At 38.4% G+C, this 18,156-nt stretch overlaps 1 protein-coding gene across 1 annotated transcript; it reads left to right on the forward strand.

Moving 5' to 3' along the window:
* The first annotated feature begins 378 nt into the window (after positions 1-378).
* LOC113641587 (PH and SEC7 domain-containing protein 1) lies at positions 379-16,020 on the forward strand. The gene is made up of 17 exons (XM_027144389.2): positions 379-509; positions 678-700; positions 2,129-2,194; positions 2,409-2,562; positions 4,441-4,970; positions 5,999-6,071; positions 8,514-9,606; positions 10,026-10,106; positions 10,206-10,377; positions 10,509-10,598; positions 10,844-10,887; positions 10,987-11,159; positions 11,248-11,318; positions 12,364-12,509; positions 12,926-13,070; positions 14,409-14,555; positions 15,094-16,020. Exons 5-17 carry the CDS (start codon positions 4,491-4,493, stop codon positions 15,385-15,387), a joined length of 3,009 nt encoding a protein of 1,002 aa, XP_027000190.1. The 5' UTR covers positions 379-509; positions 678-700; positions 2,129-2,194; positions 2,409-2,562; positions 4,441-4,490; the 3' UTR covers positions 15,388-16,020.
* The last annotated feature ends 2,136 nt before the right edge of the window (positions 16,021-18,156 follow it).

The following is an 18,156-nucleotide window of genomic DNA, read 5'->3' on the forward strand; positions in this document are numbered from 1 at the left end:
GTATGTATAAATGCAGTGTGTGTGTATAGCCCAGTATGTATAAATGCATTGTGTATGTACAGTATAGCCCAGTGTTGAACTGTTGAATTTAAACTAAATTGAAAGTTTAACAAATTTGGAATTGTATTGAAAAAAAAAAAAGTTTATCAGATCCATAAACAGTGAATGAGCCACGTGCTTCCCTCTAGTGGCAGCAATTAGTGAAACCTGGAGTGGGCGTGGTTTCAGGATGCTTCTCGACTTTAGGTGTGCCAATGAGGGCGTGTCCTAACCTGCATGTTACCGTAATACATAGTAAAGCCATATATCACGTTGTCGTTAATCTGATTTCACCTGTAGTAAGTGGTTTAATACGGTAATGTGCAGCCAGGTGTTTTCTTTGATTCGTCTAATGTTTTCGGTTCATCTTAAGCGCTCACTTTGTCTCTTATCAAGCTATCGAGTGGCTTTCAAAGCTCCTTTGTGATGAAGATCGAGATAAGATTAAGGACATAATCGTGGACTGTATAGTGAGTGTGTTTGACTTCTAAACGCATGTCTCAGGATACACCTTAGTACACCTTACTGAGTATATTTAAACCAATAAAGCATAAGTGCAAACAGATCACCTTCATTTCAATTCTTTGACTAAAGTTCTGTTTGTTTGTTTGTTTGTTTTGTTTTGTTTGTTTTTGTAGTTAAAGCTCACATACTTAACAAGGTAAGTGGAAGCTACTCTAATTTCTATCTATAAAACTTAAAGAATAATTAATCTAGAAAAATAATATATAAATATATAAAAGAAAATAATGGACTGGATTCTGAAATGTTTACTGCACTTTAGGTTCATTTGACAAGCAAAGATGGACCATACCTGCAATTGTCAATACAAGAGCGATATGTTAGGGTTTGAAGCTGAAATACACTCTGGGTGGGATGTTAGTCCATTTCAGGTCATTGTGCACTCAAACTAGAGTGATATAATAAAATACACCTAAGCCTGTTATTAACATGTAAGAGGAAATTACAACAGATAGCAATCTCAGCTCAGGAATGAATCAGCAGCACTTTCCACACTGATATTCACATTCTTCCATTAAATTAACCGTCTCTTTGCAAACCTTTCTCGTGTACTGATGGGAATCGTAAGAGACCCGAGCAGAGCAGACTTTAACACGATCTGAGTAAGTGTGCTATAATTTTATGTAGAAGATCTATTATCATCATCATCATCGTCATCAACCATCACACATACCGAGAGTGTAAAATGTCAGTAGTAGGTATAAATGTGGTCCATTGTTTACAAAAATATTTAAAAAACTATAAGATTTCATAAGGTTTGGTATCCATATCAGATTATTTATTGTTAACTAATTAGTAGAATTGTTGGTCATAAGAAAAAATACACACAATAAATAAAAAAGCAAAGCTGGGGATGATTTTTTTTTTTCTGGACCTGACTGTAGAAGACATTGAGCTTATTAGTGATCTCTCTCAGCCCACGTTTGGAATTCTGAGGAAACTTGGAATAAATACCAACCAAACCTCAATGACTTCATACTTCTGAGTTATTCTGTTTTGAGACCTTGGGTGTTATTGCTCAACCCTGTTGGTTTAATTCTTGGGTTACTGAGCTTCTGTTCTAAGATAGGCAATCTAATATGGAACTCTAAGTTGGATCGGTGACTGTTTTAAATTTGTTTGATTGAAATAAAGTTTAAGGATCAGATCAGAGACATCTGTGCGTCATTCTGTTTTCCTGTTCACGTTGCCACTACTGCAGAGTCATCTAAAAATATATCATGTGGCAAGTTAGCTGCATTAGCTTTGCGCAACATGATTATTAAAAGCTTTTAGCCTTTCTTTCACTCTCAGATCCTTTTATACAGTATATTGATTCATTACATCAGTAAAAGCAGATGTCCAAAACAAAAAAGAAACCCTTTTTATTTTAAGGCTCCTAGACAAGAGGTTAGGTCATCAGAGATGTCTGTAGGATTATGTCTGTCTATGCTGTTCTGCATGGCCACTGACAGAATGGGTGTTGAAATCACACAAAGAGCATTGTAATATGCAAAAACAAGACCAACGACTGGTCTGAAAACTGACACGTTGTCTGGTTGAACTCATAAGTATGTGCATTCTACAGGAAGAGTTGAGGTGAGCACCAGCAGGAAATAAAGTGGGGATGGACCCGGATGTGGGTTAGATTGCGGTGAGTTGAGCATGAAGACTTGTTGCAAAATATGTTTATGGGAGTGTTCTATATAATTGTATTACTAATTAGCCAATAAATCTGCTTAAATATAATTTTGAGAATTTTCACTAGAGAGAGATTAAGGAACTACTCGTACACACTTCCTCAATTCAACACCATCTTAACCTTCTTCTGCCACCCCTTTTTTTTTCTCTCATTTTTTTTGCTGTAGTGGTTTATTTGCAGCCAGGAAGTGGAACTATGCCTCTGTGACGCCTGCAGAGAAAGTCATTGCAACGCACATCCGCTGTGCACATCTCAGAGGAGGAGGAGGGAAAAAAATGGTTATGGCCATTAACAGAAGTTGTTAATACTTTATTAAAAAGGTGAGTTTGAGGCAACTTTTTGTTATGGTTTATTTCAATGATTGACTAGAATCCTGTAACATGACATAGTATGTATTCAGTGGTAAATGTGGTAATCATCCTTTAAGCATGAAGCGTGTTGGATACAAGATGTATGTCATATTGACGAGACAAGTAGTCAAAAATGTCATTAAAATATTCTTGTAATTAATATCTTGAAATACATGACTAAAATAAACTGATGGAGCAATTCATCATATACTTTATATACATTGAAAACCTGTCTCATGCTATATATATTATGTTCTTTATTCAATTTTTCCATGTAACATTGTCTTGACTTTGACTTTTGAGAGTCAAGAACAGCCGATATCAAATTCCTTATGTGTAAAAACGTACTTGGCCAATAAATCTGATTCTGGAATTATGGATTTATGATTCTATTTGTTGTACCATCAAGTGATCTGAACATCAGTATTCAGTGATGTAATGTTCATAGTTACATTCCAAGTAAGGGACATTGTTCTGTCGGCTTTCCACGTTACTCTACATTCCTGCAGTTCCACTTCACAGTTGCTGATATTTTGGTATTCAAATCACATGGGTTAGGTTTTTGTCCTTCACAGAGCCAGGTCTATGTGTTAAGAATAAGGTAAATACTGTACAGTGAGCTTAGATCCGAACAGGTTTACCTGTACGTTGTTCACAAGAGCAAGTCATGTGACCCTTTTTAAATATCTCAATTTGTTCGAAAGCTGGTGAATTTGTTTTTGTATTTTATATATAAAAGAAGACTCGATTAATTATCTTGAAATTGTATACATTTAGTGAGATTATACGTACAAAAGGAAGGAAGAAATCGACAATTTATAACACACAATAAACTATTCAGTAAGAACAAAGTAATTGCACAATGAGGAGGTGTTAATGTGTATCTCTGGTAGCGAACTCACTGAGTCGGTGGTGCAGCAGCAGTACTGCAGGATTTAGCGCACATCTGCACTTTCACCGTTTAGTTATCGTATTGTTGTTTTCAGGTCTCTGGGCATTACTTTTTATTGAGTTTTGGTTGTAGTTGTGGTTAAATTGTAAGTCAGCTGTACAAAACTCATTTAAAGAAATATTTGTATGGCTGGAATTGGGACTGTGTAGTTCAGTTTGTCAAAGAAGAAGATTCCTTTGTCACATATACACATAAACAGTAAAATAAACAGCATGTCGTGGCCTAGTGGTTAGAGAGTCTGACTCATAATCCTAAGGTTGTGGGTTTGAGTCTCGGGCCGGCCACGACTGAGGTGCCCTCGAGCAAGGCACCGAATCCCCCCCAACTGCTCCCCGGGTGCCGCAGCTTAAATGGCTGCCCACTGCTCCGGGTGTGTGTTCACGGTGTGTGTGTGTGTGTGTGTGTGTGTTCACTGCTGCGTGTGTGCACTTTGGATGGGTCAAATGCAGCGAACGAATTCTGAGTATGGTTCATCGTACTTAGCCGTATTTCATGTCACTTTCACTTTCAAAATTCTTTCTTCACATATCCCAACTTTGGAGATTTGGGTCAGGGCACAGGGTCAGCCATGATACAACACCCCTGGAGCAGTGAGGGTTAAGAGCCCAACAGGGTCATCTTGGTAGTACCGGGGCCTGAACCCCAATTTTCCAATCAACAATACGTTCAAATACAACAAAACATTTAAATACTCAAGCGCTACTTTGCTAAGATATTAATAAATGAGGTACATTTTATCTATCTATCTATCTGTCTGTCTGTCTATCTATCTATCTATCTATCTATCTATCTGTCTGTCTGTCTGTCTGTCTGTCTGTCTGTCTGTCTGTCTGTCTGTCTGTCTGTTTGTTTGTTTGTGACTACTAATCACTATTAAATGCTTGTGTATCCTACAGATGGAGACACAACCTGCAGTCATCACATAGAATCAGTTACCTGAGAAACCATGGAGAGCGATCTCATGCTCTCTGCAGAGCCTGCCTTTCCAGAACCGGCAGAAGAACCATATTTGGAAGCCAAGCTTTACATCGAGAGGGTGGAGCGGGAGAATAACCGATGCCAGGAAGAAACCCGTATGGATAAATCCCAGAACCCATTGGCTAAAGATAGCTCTGAACCCTTAGAACATGGGGTTTCAATTACAATGTACCCTGTTAGGGTTCCCAGCATGCATTTCAGCTGTGCTACAGTACAGTGGGATATGCCACAAACTCCTGCAGATGTTCCATCCCAAGAGCCAGGCTCAAGTGAGATTAACTCGAGTTATGGATTGAATATGGACTGGGTAGTTAATCCTCCATCCTTAGACATGCCTTTGTTGAACCAGGAGGAAATTATTGATCTGGTATCAGTTGAAGATCCTGGAAAGATGGATGATGTCTTGCAGCACGAGACAGTTATAAGTATTGAAGTCGAGTCTTGCCAGGTATGTATTTACAAAGTCCTTGTAGTCACTTGGAAATCCTGGAAAGTCATTTCTAGGACTAAAAGGTCAGGCTAAAACCTAGAAATCTGCAGTGGAGCAACAAAAAACATTTGAAACTGTTGATTCTGACAAAATTGTAACTGTAATTGTAAAACATGTTAAGTCATCTATCGCTGCTTTAACAATAGAAACTAGATGATGCTATGGAACGTACCGCTGATCTGTTTTTTACAGCTAATCCGTAAAGGCATTATATTGAAAGTTGACATGTTCGTTAAGAAGTTTGTCTGCTGTTTTAAGCATTGAAATGAAAGCTAACAGTTGTCAGAAAAACAGTCAGGACTGGAACACACAAAGACCTGTTGTTGTTTTTTTTCCAACTAAAAAGGAAATTGGCTTTTTTTTTAATGCTAATTAAATGACTGCCATTTTGAAAGCTAGCACATTCATATTTCAAGCATTGGCCTGTTTTGACTCCATACTGTCTGTAGTACTTGTCTGACAGGAAAGGTTGTGTGGTTTGGCATGTTGAAAAGCACCTCTCAATATGAGTGACTGCGAGGCGGTGTGATGAGAGGCGAAATTGTTTCCATATCATATTTACGGTTGAGTGCAAAAGTATGCATTCCCATTGGGTTTAACAGCTAAAAACATTTGATGTATTTTTATTTATTTAGTTTTAATACAAAAGTCATAGCTATACCCTGGAATATACTGTATATACCCCAAGAACACAATCCAAAATATAAGAAAAACTCAGTAGAATTATTATGGTGAAGACATTTTTTTTTTTTTTTTTTTTTTTTTTAAATTAAATTTTTTTTTAATCCTCCCATAATGACGTCTGCTTTCATTAAATCAGGTCTCAAAAAACAAAAGGTGTTCAAGCTTTTGCACATGCCGGACGTTTTTAAACCATTTTTTAAAACCCAGAATCATATAAGCAACGGTTTATTATAAAACTCTCTAGATCGTTATCAGTGTTATTGATATGTGCTTTTATGTCCTGTTTGTTTTCTCTCTCGCAGGTATATGATGTGCACAGTGATGTGAATGTTTGTGTGAAGCCATCAAATGAAGGTGACCAGATGGCATTCACAGGTAACGTGCATCTTTTATTTATTACATGCCTCATATATCACTGTCGATTTGTTAAATATGTCGGTATACGTTTTCAGTATCAGTCGTGGGGTGGGGGGTGGGGTGTTTACGAGAGAAAGTGCACACCTCTTTCTATGTGACTTGCGATGTTGCTTCCTGTTTTATTTATGTCTACCTTGAGGCATAAACACACCTACTATAAATTTCCATTTAACATTCTATCGAGGAGAGGGGGAGTTCACCACAGTATTACACACAGCATTTACGCCGGTTTGCATAGATATTTAAAAAAAGAAAAAGAAAAAAAAGCTCAACATTTTAGGTTCTATTTTTAAGGATCGATAGATGATTATTTCGAATAAACACACAGCAAATGCTTTTTTTAATTATTGGTCATTCGTAAACAGTTTGTGGAAAAAAAATATTTTCTTATGTGGCAAAAATAGGGGGGCACGGTGGCTTAGTGGTTAGGACGTTCGCCTCACACCTCCAGGGTTGGGGGTTCGATTCCCGCCTCCGCCTTGTGTGTGTGGAGTTTGCATGTTCTCCCCATGTCTCGGGGGTTTCCTCCGGGTACTCCGGTTTCCTCCCCTGGTCCAAAGACATGCATGGTAGGTTGATTGGCATCTCTGGAAAATTGTCCATAGTGTGTGTGTGTGTGTGTGTGTGAGTGAATGAGAGTGTGTGTGTGCCCTGTGATGGGTTGGCACTCCGTCCAGGGTGTATCCTGCCTCGATTCCCGATGACGCCTGAGATAGGCACAGGCTCCCCGTGACCCGAGAAGTTCGGATAAGCGGTAGAAAATGAATGAATGAATGAATGTGGCAAAAATAATATCTTTCAAGCACTCAAAGTCAATTATGAACTAGCAGCTAGGAAGCTAGCTAGCAGAATTGTTTTAATATTTTTTTAATTCCTTCTAGTCAGGAATTTAGTTTCCAGTTTTTATTTAAACCTCCCCATTTAGGCATTTGGAAAGCATTTAATACATTTTTAACCATGTAACCAGAAAAGCTAGTTAGCCCATGAAATGTCTACATTATTTACTAAAGCTTACTAAAACTGCCAGACACAGGAACAGTTTCCTTCCCCAGGCAATCATCCTGATCAACAACTCACCATAATTATATTCCCTGCTTCATATCTCTAAGTACTGCATTATCAGAACTGTCAGTCATCACATCATCTCTATATGCTACACACACTACAGCTGATGTATATTGTACAAAAGCATAATATTGCACATTATTGTTATTTGCACTCCCACACTTTAGGTACATAACTGATCAGTCATATTCTATATTCATATTTAATACTCATTCTGTCTATGTTGTATCTCATCGTCTGCATCGTCTTGTATAGTTTGTATAGCATAGTGTTATTTATGTCGGTACTTTTGAAAGTCACAAACAGCTGGAACCAAATTCCTTGTGTGTGTCAACACACTTAGCCAATAATTCTGATTCTGATATACTACAATTTACTAATTATTTGAGACACATATACAGTAACAGCTCAGTGAAACTCTTTCTTCACATATCTCAACGATCCTCCAATCGACAACCCAGAGCCTTAACCATGTGACTACTAGATAAAAATTGAACTGCTGCCTTTTCCTTAAACTTCTTCATTCCAATATTGGAGTTATTTATTTAACCAGATATATTTAAGAAGATAGTAGCTGTATAGTTGTTTTGCCATTTGTAATTGCATATCCCATTACTCTTAAAATGTCGATCTAGATAAAAAGCTTATAGCATTATAGCATTGTTTGGGGTCGGGGTTCGATTCCCGCCTCCACCTTGTGTGTGTGGAGTTTGTATGTTCTCCCCGTGCCTCGGGGGTTTCCTCCGGGTATTCCGGTTTCCTCCCCCGGTCCAAAGACATGCATGGTAGGTTGATTGGCATCTCTGGAAAATTGTCCGTAGTGTGTTTGTGTGAGTGAATGAGAGTGTGTGTGTGCCCTGTGATGGGTTGGCACTCCGTCCAGGGTGTATCCTGCCTCGATTCCCGATGACGCCTGAGATAGGCACAGGCTCCCCGTGACCCGAGTAGTTCGGATAAGCGGTAGAAAATGAATGAATGAATGAATGTGGCAAAAATAATATCTTTCAAGCACTCAAAGTCAATTATGAACTAGCAGCTAGGAAGCTAGCTAGCAGAATTGTTTTAATATTTTTTGAATTCCTTCTAGTCAGGAATTTAGTTTCCAGTTTTTATTTAAACCTCCCCATTTAGGGGCTCCCCGTGACACGAGTAGTTCGGATAAGCGGTAGAAAATGAATGAATTTTCTGAGCCCAAGTAATGACTATAAAAAGGAATCATTACTATGATACATACATGAGATGCATTTTCATCTCCTAGAACTGAGAATTATTAAAATAATCCCATGTCCGTACATGTCAGTTTTCTTAGGTTCCTGTGCTCTAATCTATTTTCAGATACCTCACAGACATCAGAAGTGAGTGATGATGGTGGATTAGTGGATGACGAGACAGAACGCACTTTCTGTACTGAGATCCCAGAGATCCAGCCGGATCCTGAAGGTTTAGAAACTCTTGAGGAGGAAATCGTAAAAACAGGGGACACTGTGTTTATAACTGAACCAGAACAAAGACTTGAAGATGTGGGAGAAATAAAAGACATTGAGGAACTCGATTCTGAGGACGGTATCAGTGTAATAATAATGACACCTTGTGAAGACGGCTGCAGTACTATACTACAGCTAGAAGCAAATGACCCAGTCCTAGATGTGGACTCCAAACCAATCGTGGAAGCTGGTCTTACCCAAGAGTCAGATCTGCCACAACCAGGAGTACCACCTGATTTGGTCTGCGATGCTTTAGAGGCTGATTCTAAAAATGCGATTGCAAGCGAAGAGACACTGGAGATAGAAAATACAGAAACGTTGGTGGAGCTGCACAACTCCGTGTGTCTCGAGCAAGAGGAAGCGACCTGTGAAGACCAGATCGAAAGTGCAGGGGAAGTAGAACCTCGTGGACACAAAGAACAATTAATACAACAGTCGGATTGTTCGGAACACTCGAAAGACTCAGAAGAGTCAAATCACGAACTGTTACTTGTTGAAGAAACGTCAGAAGGATCAAAGCAATCGATTTGCAATGAAACAAAAACCTCAGACCACACAATCGAGGCAAACATTACAGTTGCTTTCGAAACAAATCCAACAGAAAATCCCAATGAGACAGAAGTCCTGGATCAGCCTGAAAGTTCTACTGAAACAGAAACATCACAACCCTCAGAATCGAAGGACAGTAAAGAAACCAGTCAGGAAAACCACATCAACAATGAACCACAGCCGAGCCATGACAAAGACAGTGTAGGACAAGCTGGAAAGGGAACATCTGAGCATGTGCCCGAGGAACAACGGCAGATATCTGCAGAACCATCGGTTACCTACAAGAACGGAAATGGAGAAGTTGTGGACAGAGAGGAAGCTTGTAAACTTGCAGAGAGACTTTACAGGCTTGACAATGTCCAGCGTACAGATGTGGTCAAACATCTAGACAAAGAGTGAGTTATTGTTAGCACCGAATCATAGTAACAGTTCAGTTCAAAAGTTTTTACCTACATAGTTTATGAATGGGGAAATACCAGTATTTTAAAAATGATCTACTGAAGGGTTGATTTTCCAAAAAGTTAAAAAAGAAATTCAAAAGTTATTGCTAGAACAAATTTAAATCAAAGACCAATTTTTTTTTTTTTTTTTTTACAAATATAGTCAATAAGGTAAATATATTTTGCCATTTATCATCTCAGTCTCTAGACCTAAACTGAAGATTGTCTGAAAGATGTATGACATATTGTCAGGAGATCACACCCATGGGCATCCAGGGGCAGATTTAGTTTTGTCATAAGGGTGTACAAACTTTTACACTCGACTGTAAATATCACTCAAGAAACATGCGTGTTTTTTTTTTTTCTTTAATTAGCAATGCGTTCAGTCATGCTGTCGGGGAGGAGTATCTGAAGTTCTTCGACTTCACTGACCAAAGCTTGGATGAAGCTCTTCGGTGAGATGATCGAGGAACTACAGAAAGGAATAACTTCTAAAAGAAAATTTCAATGCTAACTTTTAGTAAGCTTTTTTTATTTTTGAATTTATTTTATAGTGCTTTTCTGAAGGAAGTGGTTCTGATCGGTGAGACTCAGGAGAGGGAGCGAGTTCTGGATCATTTCTCCAGACGTTACCAGCAGTGCAATCCTGAGACATTCTCCTCAGCCGGAGTCGTGCTCATGCTCACGTGTGCCATCATGTTGCTCAACACAGACCTGCATGGACAGGTAGCTTCTATTTCCACCTAATAGCTAGGATACTGAAGCAGATTATGGGCTTGAAGATATTGCTGCCTCTGTTGTGTTCTCACCACTTTCTAGTTCGGTGTAAGACAATAAAATGTCCTCCTTTTGATCAGAATGTTGGGAAGGCCATGTCCCTGCCTGTCTTTGTGTCTAATCTGGATGGGATGAACGAAGGAGAGAATTTCAGCAAAGACTTACTGAAGGTGAGCGGAGTATTTCAAATCGTTTTAAACCTCTAATGTATATTGAGTGCAAACCGTCCCATACCCTTAGGACAGACATTTTGTTTAACATAATGATATTTCTCTAAGGGGCACAAACTTCTGCACTCGTCCGAAAAAGATATTTGTGAAGTTATAGCCTCGGATCTCTTCTATGTGTATATCTCTTCTATGTATATATATATATTTTTTTCTCCATTGACTAATTCTTCAAAATTGTCTTCCAGACTCTTTATAACTCAATCAAGAATCACCAGATTGAGTGGGCAGTGTGAGTCCATTTTCTTTTTAAATTACATTGATGGTTTCTTGCTTTGAGATCAAATTTCCTCAGTCTTCTAATCTAATGTCACTTGTGTATTTCCTCTAGAGAAGAGAAGGAACTGCTGACCTCTATGACCCTCGAGCAGGACTCGGATCAGGACTCGTGTCAACGTTCGAAGAGTAACCCCTTCCAGGATCTTGCTCATGACAAGAAGGCCACCGTGTTCCAGAAAGGATTCCTGAAGAGGAAAGCGCATGCGGACATAGACGGCAAACGCAGTACGTGTGACGGAAGTGTGTTTTCTTTTAGCTTTAAGACCACTCGTGCGATGGTTTCGATAACCGATGTACATGTCGTTTATTGCAGCTCCCTGGGGAAAGAGAAGTTGGAAGACGTTTTATGCGGTGCTTAAAGGAATGGTGCTCTATTTACAAAAGGTAAGGAGGGCTTTTTCGTGTCTAATGTCCTGTTAATAAATAAAGGCATGCACTTAAAGTCATATCCTTTAAACCTGTGGTTTTAACAACGTGAGCCATTGTGAAACCTCTGTGGAAATATATTTATATGTATGTATATATTTGTATATATATGTGTGTGTGTGTGTGTATATATTTGTATCCTCTGGTTACTCTGGTTTCCGACCTCGTCACTGCTCAGACATCTTCTCTTTCTCTTTCCTTGGCCTGTGTGACTTTATTTGATAGTTTATGGGTTCAGGTTGTTCTGAACTTCTCTGGATTCTCAATTTCCACACAATAACCAGAAATCCTGAAACAATAGAAGTTCTTTGAAAGTGTTTGTACACACACACACACACACACACACACACACACTGATATGTATATATATATTTCAGTTGGGTAATTAAATCGATCTTGCAGCTTTAAGGTACAAACGTGATCCTCGGGTCTAATTATGTACCTTTTAAGCGTTTTAAAGGTACTGTAAACATCTCTCTCTCCCAGGTTAAGGACACATACCAAAAGTAAAATATGTACCCTTAAGGATACATGACAAACAAGGTTTGGTTGGTGATTATAAATTGAGGAGGTTGCTGTGATGGATAAAGCTCGGAAAACTTTAGAAACATTCTATGCCACCAGGGCTGTGATCGGCCATAAGAAATGTAAGTGTAAGCCAGTTAAGAGTTAGCAGATACGTATACCTCTTCTGTGTGTTCAGTCATTCATTCTGTCATCCAGTCTCCCAAACATACCCATAGTGTACAGTGTGTATATATATATAGTCAGCACTTATGCTGCTTTCCACTAAAGGTTATAGCTCATCGTTTTGACCTCCGACTAATAAAAAAAATAAAGGAAATACTCCCTCGAGCTCAGAATTGGTCATTGGGAAGTCCAGCGTAAATCAAATCAACATGGCTGCTCACAGCACCTCACAGTCGGCTATTCAAAAGGTAAAAAAAAAAGGTATCGTGATGTATATGGATAGTTTTAATGATTATATCTGTTTATCGGTTAGGATGAATACAGGAAGGACTGGCAAAGCTCTGAAGAGGTGCTCAGTGTCCATCACGCTCTGGCTGAGCGAGCACAGAACTATACCAAGCGTCCTCACGTGTTCCGCCTTCAGACCGCAGATTGGAGGGTTTTCCTCTTTGAAGCACAGTAAGCATGTCAGATTAAATACCAGAGGTGGGGGACTCGAGTCATATGACTTGGCTCGAATCAGACTTAAGTCGCAAATTTGAGACTTGCTTGACAAATATTAAAATAAAGACTCGACTTGACTTTGACTTGACTTTCATGACTTGAGACTTGACTCGGACTTGAGTTAAAAGACTCAGGGATGGGGGACTCGACTTGACTCGAGTCAGACTTAAGTCGCAAATTCGAGACTTGAGACTTGCTTGACAAATATTAAAAAAAAAGACTCGACTTGACTTTGACTCGACATTCATGACTTGAGACTTACTTGTGACTTGCACATGTGTGACTTACTCCCACCTTCTGTTAAATACTATCGAGAATCCACTATCTTTCATCCGCCGTTTTGATCGGCATCACGTTCTCTCGTCTTCTAGATCCACAGAGCAAATGAACTCCTGGATCGGACGAATCAACCTGGTGTCCGCTCTGTATTCGTCTCCTCCGTTTCCCGCAGCCGTCGGCTCTCAGAGGAAGTTCAGCAGACCCATTCTCCCTGCAACACAGTCTACGCTCACTCTGGTAGACAAAGTTTTTTTAAAGCTCAAATTCAAATCACCGGTTTATATAATCATGCTCTTTCTAATTCCTTATTATTTGTAGAATAAAAGCTAATTCACAGGCACTAATATCGGAATCTAAAAGATTATATTCGTAAAGAATATGTTTATCGGAATGATAAACATATTCTTTAAAAAGGAGGAGCAAGTAATCGCTAATGTGATCAGTTTTCGAAAGTCACCAGGACAGAGGACTTCTGGGTAACAAGATGTTTTGCTAGTGATAAGTAAGAGAAAAAAGAGGCTGATGAGGGAATAGGGTTTATAGCTGATCTAAAATGGTGTGCACCATGTTTGTAAATGGTTGTGGTTTGTGTGAATATGGCCCTTATCCAGAGCGACATACATTTCATCTCATTTTTTTCTACACAACTGAGCAGTTGAGGGTGGGGGCAGCTTGGTGAACCCGGGGATTTAAACTCACAGCCTTCAGATCTGTAGTCCAACACCGTAGCCACTGAGCTATCACGTCTCACACACATGTGCATTTACATATAACTCATTTAGCTCATGCTTTTAACCACTTGCAGTTGAGTCAGGATAGAGTTGAAGGTTAAGGGTCTTGCATAAGGATTTAACTGAGTGGTGTTGGGATTTAAACTCTTAACCTTCTAGTCAATAGCTTAAACACTATGGTGCCACCGTGCAAGAGGGTATTGGGTGGTTGCACCATGTGGCCTCAGTGTGATTGCGGCAGTATTATGCTGGGACAGAAACGTTTCTTTTAAACCAGAGGTACTAACAAACAGGTATTTTCCTAGAGTACTAAATTAATGGATGTTTAAAGCAGTGCAACTGCAGTGGAGTTTGTACAAACCGCAGTCCGACCTCATTTTTAGCACGTGTCATGAGCACCATGGTGCAATGCTTCTGATTCGCTGCTTGTGTAAAACCAGAATCATGCTATAAACGTCCTGCCTCGTCTGTCCTGTCCTGGTTTCTGGTATTATTAATGGGGTCTTTTGAGTTTGAAGTTGTAGCAGTGTGACTCATCATGCGATCACAGTTCTGATCAAGTGAAGTCAAGAAGCTTTAATTGTCATTTTAACCATATAGCTGGTGCGGTACACACATACAGTAACTGCAGAACTGTGCTCTGATCAATGTTCTGTTAATACGTATTGTATTGTGCTGTCTGTCTTGCACTGTTTTGTGTAGTAGTGCATTAGTTAAGTGCAAGTAAAAATGCTATGAGTGTAAATATAAGGACCAGCTGATTTGTAGCAGCATAAAAAGTAAGGTGCAAGAATTGCAACAGAAATGCAGAGCTGTGTGTGTGTGTGTGTGTGTGTAAATGCAGGAGAAGCAGCTACAGTCACATGCCGCCATGCTGCAGTCGTTTCAGGAGGACCTGAGTGCGTTACAGCAGGGGGCACAAGAGAGCCGTAGGGTAAAAGCCAGAGAAGTGGAGGAGCACAGACAGAAGGAGGAGTACCTGCAGCATGAGGTTCGTGTACATATACAAGCCTGTGATCTCCACCATGCTCATGAGCAGACGCTTTCAGCAGGAACAAGATTAGATCATAAATTTGGGTTAAAATGGCCATGAGATTATGAATCAAGGTCACTTATTATTATTATTATTATTATTATTATTATTATTATTATTATTATTATTTATTTATTTATTTATTTATTTATTTATTTATTTATTTATTTATTTATTTATTTTTGTATCATTCTAATGAATAACCTTCAATTGATGAACTAAACCAAAACTAAACTAACTAAGGGGTAATATTTTTTTTCCAGACTTGAACTGGAAAAATCTGTAGCCTCAGATTATTAGCAGATAGGAGTGGAACCCAATGTGGTCTTCTGCTCTTGTAGCTTATCTCCTGAAGGTTGCTGCGATGCTGGGATGCATTTCCGTTCACCGTGGTTGCAAAGAGTGACATTCTCATCTAATCTCTCTCTCTCTCCTCTTTTTGCATTTAACACTAGAGTTCTCTGACTGCCTCTCTGTCACCTTTCTCTCTTCTCAGCGATCCCGCTACGAGGCTTATGTTCACATTCTGGATGTCTGGCAGACACTCGGAAAGTTCTCCGAGACGGTGAGCGGGACAGACCTCACCCTTTTTGACCAGGAGCTTTGGAAAGGAATAGACACTGAAGAAAATCAGGACAGTGATATAGATGGAGGGATGAAGAGATCCCATTCCAGTCCATCTATTGAACTGGAAGTGGCTACTCCACCCGTGGTGAAAGTGAGGCGTAACATCTCAGAGAGACGGACCTACCGCAAGATAGTCATTCCTCGTCGCAACAGGGAGGTGTAAGACTAAAAATAAGACTGTCACTGACTCATCCTTTTAAAACAGACTGTATTTTTCAATTCTTCATCAATTCTTCAGAACCCGAGTTCCAGTATTAAGAGGTTTGCATTGCATAATGTCCTAGATTCAACTATAAGTACATGACCAACTGTTTCGAGCTGAGACGACAGCATTTCCGACCTAACACATGAACACGCCTTCCACATCTTCATGAAAAATCTACTCATTTTCATATAAGCAATTTTCACAGTGTCATAATTGTGTCCTAGTAATTTCCTCAGTAGTTATTCTCAATCTACTACATCACAAAAAAAGGTTTTAATGTTTAAGCTTTTCTTTCTAAACATTGTGCCAAGAACCGTTTTTCTTTTAACGGTTTAAAAAAATAAAATAAAATAAATAAATTTGCTGTATTTTTATAACAGAGCCAAAACAATGTTCATAATATGAAGCAGAAATATTTCAATATGACTTCTGAAAATGACAGAATTTTCCTTCTAACATGCATCATCGTCATTAATGCTTTCAGTAGTTTACTATTTATTAATGTTTTTATAATAAATATTTCAGAATAAATTGGTAGAATTCTGCTCACTTTTTAAAGCATACAAAATAAAGATAGTTCTTCACTCTGAATCAAGTCTTGTTGAAAACTTCTGAGCCGAATGAAAACCTTCTTTTTTAAAAATTAGTTTTTTTTGGTGCTGTAAATAGGTGTAAATTGTCATATTCCCCCAAAATGATCTCCAGTTCGTTCAAAGTATCAAGATTAATTTAGAAAAAAAAATGCATCAATATTTTAGTGATTCAGTGAATCGTTTTATTTGACTCACCCTTGTATTTTCGTATACACTGTTAAGTGATAGATAAAATAGTTCTTCAGGGTTTGGGGGATAGCTAAAGGAACCTTCCTAGAACCCTCTCTGATGAGGAAACACCGTGTAACCCTCTACATCAAAACCTTTAAGATTTTCCTCAGAGGGACGCCATTCCACCCCCAAAATTTCTATAGTGTAGTTACGGATTGTGTCCACAAGAGGGAGCATGTCGCTTATTTCTCTACAGTAAGTGCACTATAAACTGTAATTTTTAATGATGCCAATGATTTCTTTACAAAAAATATAAGATTAAATTTATAGTCTATATATTCTATATTAAAAAAAATACCGAATGTTTTTTTATTTTATAACTTTTTCAACCTGTTTCTTTTTTTAATGTCATGTTTTGCACATTAGTAGAAATATCATTCCAACTTTTATATAAATACATTAAATTGATATTTTACAGCTTTGTCTCATGTAACATTTTGTTATATTAACAAAATATTAAATGTTTCTAGATTCTGTTTGTCTTATACGAAACAGGTTGTATTTGCAACTATTCACTTGGTTGAAAAAGTTTCTCTCTCTGAAAGGGAAACTCTGTTTACTCTTTTTAAGCACATGGCTGGTATCTATTGAACAGAACACATGCTGAGTTAATCACAGCAAAATGAGCTGTTCCTTTTACACAGCAGTTGGAGTTGATCATTCAATCCAAATAATCATTAAATTCTTGCTTTATTATTGCACTAATTATAAGCTAAACACCTAAATCAATACCTTCAATGTAGCACTATATTCAGGTATCTTGAGATACTTGGTGATGATATATTTATTTATTTATTTATTTATACATACATACATACATACATACATTAACCATTTTCTTCTTTGGAAATAAACCGAGGGATCCCTTAGGGATCTACACAGATTCAACCGGATCTTGTGATGTTGACTTTCCATCACAGCAGCGCTGACTCAATTTATTTTTTGAAAGTTTATATAATTACACTTCTAATACATATAATTCGGATACATTTTTTTTGCCATATTAACTTCGAGTGATTAAAAAAAGAGAGAAGCTGCTGAGAGAATGGTTATAGCTGCTTTAACGTAAGTGATAACAGGACTGAACGTGTCTCTAGAATGTTCCAGAACATTATATGCAACTGATTAAAGATATGAACTACAGGGAATTTATTTTTTAAACAATATGTTAATTGAGTTTAACAACACACAGCAACAACAACTTAGGAATTCTACATTAATACAGAAAATAAAGTACAGCTAAAAAAAGTTAACATTAGAGAGAAAACAGCTCTCAAGCTAAGTTGAACTTTTAACACTGCTCCTTCCATTTCAATGTGAACTGATATGACCTCACAAGATAACTGACGCTTTGTGATCATACTGATCTCACACACACACACACACACACACACACACACACACACACACACACATCCTTTGTCCATTTTCCCGCTGTGTGAATATGACCTGTTAATTTGATACACCTAGCTTGATCTACCTAGCCATTTTACCAAACTAACCTGCAATTTAGGTTCCACTTTGCAGGAGAACAATTCGTAGTGCCTGTATCTTAGCTGCTGCTCGGGAAAGTTTATCAGCCCTCCTCCAGTCCATCCATCAATGGATCACCACTGACCAGATGTTATAGGTGTCTCGTTCTCAGCGGTGTCTGAGGTGTCTATATGAATGTCTTGGATGCAGCAGCACTTTATTAGACTCCCCTGTATTATTAGTCTTAATTGCAGGTATGTCTATAAACATCATTGTTCATGTCCGGTGTGTGTTAATCTTTATCATCTTATAACCTTCAGCCTCCGATCGATCGATCGATCGATAGATAGATAGATAGATAGATAGATAGATAGATAGATAGATAGATAGATAGATAGATAGATAGATAGATAGAAGAGGCATGCAGTTT

This window comes from Tachysurus fulvidraco, chromosome 26 (genome assembly GCF_022655615.1).
Source record: "Tachysurus fulvidraco isolate hzauxx_2018 chromosome 26, HZAU_PFXX_2.0, whole genome shotgun sequence".
NCBI classification, from domain to species: domain Eukaryota; kingdom Metazoa; phylum Chordata; class Actinopteri; order Siluriformes; family Bagridae; genus Tachysurus; species Tachysurus fulvidraco.